General features: G+C 35.8%; 1 protein-coding gene across 1 annotated transcript; it reads left to right on the forward strand.

The window, feature by feature from the left end:
* The first annotated feature begins 1,413 nt into the window (after positions 1-1,413).
* On the forward strand, positions 1,414-3,761 carry LOC122252682 (actin, muscle-like). Its single transcript, XM_086533483.1, has 2 exons — positions 1,414-1,535; positions 2,206-3,761. The coding sequence occupies exon 2, from the start codon at positions 2,224-2,226 to the stop codon at positions 3,352-3,354; it is 1,131 nt and encodes a 376-aa protein (XP_086389609.1). The 5' UTR covers positions 1,414-1,535; positions 2,206-2,223; the 3' UTR covers positions 3,355-3,761.
* The last annotated feature ends 338 nt before the right edge of the window (positions 3,762-4,099 follow it).

The following is a 4,099-nucleotide window of genomic DNA, read 5'->3' on the forward strand; positions in this document are numbered from 1 at the left end:
TTAATGATAATGATGGTTACTGACGACAGGATAGTTATTCACACACTAATACTCTTTACTTTCATGACAAGTAAATACTTAAAGATATCAGCTGGCCACACTGTAATGAATTTACCCGCGGCTTTCAAATGAAGATATATTTGAAGATATTGTAAATCTGATTGCTTATGTAAAGCTTAAAGATATGTATATTGAATCTAGTGTAGGCAGTTACAAAGTGGCGTAAGGCATGTCTTAAGGGACAATTTTTAAAAGATGACCCGAAATGGTTCTTTCATTGTGCTAAAGTGTGCAACGTAGGATGAGTCTAAGCAAATCCAAAACATAATGATAAAAGACGGCTATATGTGTGTGTGTGTGTGTTTATATGTATATATATATATCTATATTTATATATATATAGATAGATAGATAGATAGATAGATAGATAGATAGATAGATATATTTATACATATATATACATACATACATATATATATATATATATATATATATATATATATATATACATATATATATATATGTGTATATATATATATATAATATATACACACACACACACACACACACATATATATATATTATATATATATATATAATATATATATATATATATATATATATACATATATATATATATATATATATATATATATATATATATTATATATATATGTATATATATATATATGTATATACATATATATACATTATATATTATATAATATATATATATATATATATTTACATATACATACAGTATATGTGTGTGTGTGTGTTTGTGTGTCTGTGTGTGTGATTGCGTGCCCGCGTTTATGTTTATGTAAATAGGGTATAGATTTGAACGTTTCTTATCAAATACTTTTTCTTTACTTTCTTCATATCTCGAATGTACAGTAAGCTTTCAGGGAATTAATATATATGGTTGTTTCATCTTTTATGAACAATAATGCAAATAAAATTCTATCAGAATATGTAGCTTTAGAATTGTTCAGAGAGTGCTCAAGGTTCATAAAACCTATTGATCTCTCTGCATCTCTCTGTAGAATAATAATAATAATAATGATAATAAATAAATAAATAAATAAACAAATAAATAAATAAAATAAAATAAGATAAAATAAGATGAAAACAATAAGAAATAAAAAAGAGGTTACCTCAACCTGCTGCCTTCTACCTGTTCGCCGCACCTGCAATTAACCCTTCTCGAAAATAAAGGCCTCTAAAAGAAGACGTTGCGGTGAAAGCCACTATAAAAGATTGTTACCGTTGCTAGACATATGAGATCGAACTACATCTGAGAAGGAATACAGTCTTAATGGAGGAGAAAGTAGATGGAAACCTCCCAAAAGTGCGGTTATGAAGAGGCATATAAATCACACAGCTGCTCCCCAATCGTCAACAGAGCATTATGAAGGTTCGTAAAATTAGTTATCTAAGATTAGTGTTGGAGCTCGCCATTATATAGGCAGGTTCGTGGTCGGAGAAATCACCATAGCGTGGCGCAGGAGGTCTAAGTGTACAGGTGCTCGCAGGTGAGGCGATCCATCCTACAGTGTCTGAAGATTAAGTCTTAAATATTCCAGACGACGATAAAAAATGTGTTTGATGTGCATGAAAGAATATATTCAGACTTTATCAACAGAAAGAGCAAAGTGTTATGACAAGTATCTCCGTGGTCTATGAGTTATATTCCTCATTCTATACATTCAAGATACGCGAGTGTGTATGTGTGTTTTATGTGTTCATCAATCTCTACATACAGAATAGACAAATAGAAATAAATATATCGATACATCTGTATCTATCTATTGATCTAGCACTCTATCTATTTATTACCTACGTACACATATATTTGTGTATATATACATATGTATCTATATATAAGTATTTATGTATGTATTTATACATATGCATATATATATACATATATATTCATATATACATATATATATATTTATATATATATTCATAAGTATATATATACATATGTTCATGTATATATGTATATATATATGTGTGTGTATGTATGTATATATATGTTCATATATATATAATATATATATGTGTGTGTGTGTGTGTCCATATACATGTATACATATGTATGTATATATGTATATATATTCATATATGTATATATATGTATGTACATATATATACATATAATTCAATTAATCTTAAATCCATTCGATATATCTTTTTCAGGTTTAGCAAGCGTCCAACATGTGTGATGATGATACCTGCGCCCTCGTGGTGGACAATGGCTCCGGCATGGTCAAGGCCGGCTTCGCCGGAGACGACGCCCCTCGCGCCGTGTTCCCCTCCATCGTCGGCCGCCCCCGTCATCAGGGTGTGATGGTCGGCATGGGTCAGAAGGACGCCTACGTCGGCGATGAGGCCCAGAGCAAGAGAGGTATCCTGACTCTCAAATATCCTGTAGAGCATGGAATCATCACCAACTGGGACGACATGGAGAAGATCTGGCATCACTCCTTCTACAACGAACTCCGCGTTGCTCCTGAGGAGTCCCCGGTCCTCCTGACTGAGGCTCCCCTCAACCCCAAGGCCAACCGCGAGAAGATGACCCAGATTATGTTTGAGACTTTCAGTGCTCCAGCTATGTACGTTGCCATCCAGGCTGTGCTGTCCCTCTACGCCTCAGGTCGTACTACTGGTATTGTGCTCGATACTGGTGATGGTGTGACCCACACTGTCCCCATCTACGAAGGGTATGCTCTTCCTCATGCTATCCTTCGTCTCGACTTGGCCGGTCGTGACCTGACCGCTTACCTGATGAAGATCCTGACTGAGAGAGGATATTCATTTACCACAACTGCCGAACGAGAAATTGTAAGAGACGTAAAAGAGAAGCTTTGTTACGTAGCTCTTGATTTCGAAGGCGAAATGGCGACGGCCGCAGCCTCCTCTTCTTTGGAGAAATCATACGAGCTCCCCGACGGTCAGGTCATAACCATTGGCAACGAGAGATTCCGCGCACCCGAAGCTCTTTTCCAGCCTTCGCTCCTGGGCATGGAGTCTGTCGGCATTCACGAAACGGTCTACAACTCCATCATGAGATGTGACATCGACATCAGGAAGGATCTGTTTGCTAATACTGTTATGTCTGGTGGTACCACAATGTACCCTGGTATTGCTGACCGCATGCAGAAGGAAATCACCTCTCTGGCTCCCTCCACCATCAAAATCAAGATCATTGCTCCTCCCGAGCGAAAATACTCCGTGTGGATCGGTGGTTCTATCCTCTCCTCCTTATCCACATTCCAGGCCATGTGGATCACCAAGGAAGAGTTCGATGAGTCCGGTCCTGGTATTGTCCACCGTAAGTGTTTCTAAGGAAATGCAAAGGGTTAATAAGCTTGTGTATGTTGTACAGGTAGCATCTTGACTAAGTTAACTCATCATGTACAGTCAACCAAAGATTATTGCTGAAACATGCCGTTAAATAGGAAAATGGGGGTTTCAGAGCATTCCCGCCATTATGCAGTGACAAAAAACGACAAAGCAAACACTTGAAAAGGGACATTTTAACATGGTTAAGGTGAGCAACTGTTCACAAGGCATATACTGATTCTTGTGGAATTTTAACCTTTGACAATGCTTTTTCCAGTTTATAATAAAATGCATATGTAAACGGCTATAAACTGCTCCACTGGTTGGAGCACATTACCAGTTATTTGTTCCTGCATCTTTTGAGATATAGTTCTTATAGTTTGTTCTCAGAATAAAGCTATGTTGGTAAAGTTTGTGTTTCAAAACCTCGCTATCTTATCATGTTGAGTAACAGCAAACATGAAATAACCTACACATAAATACAAGTGGATAAAAATAGGCAGTGTCTTTTTATATGCCGTTGTGACTAAAGAATGCAAGTGTTTTTCAGCTAACCTATTATCTTAATATGACACTTTACTTGAAAATGGATCAAACAAAAGTATATACATTAAAAGAGGAAGGTCATATAGTCGATTTTAAAATAGACATATCCTTATCCTACTTTATATTTGATAGTAGACGTCGCTAATGGAAGTCCTTATTATGCCAGATTTAGGTTCTCAACTTGTTTTCACTTAACATAAAA

This window comes from Penaeus japonicus, unplaced genomic scaffold, assembly GCF_977035675.1.
Source record: "Penaeus japonicus unplaced genomic scaffold, GWHDUDI00000001_assembly GWHDUDI00000039, whole genome shotgun sequence".
Lineage (NCBI taxonomy): Eukaryota > Metazoa > Arthropoda > Malacostraca > Decapoda > Penaeidae > Penaeus > Penaeus japonicus.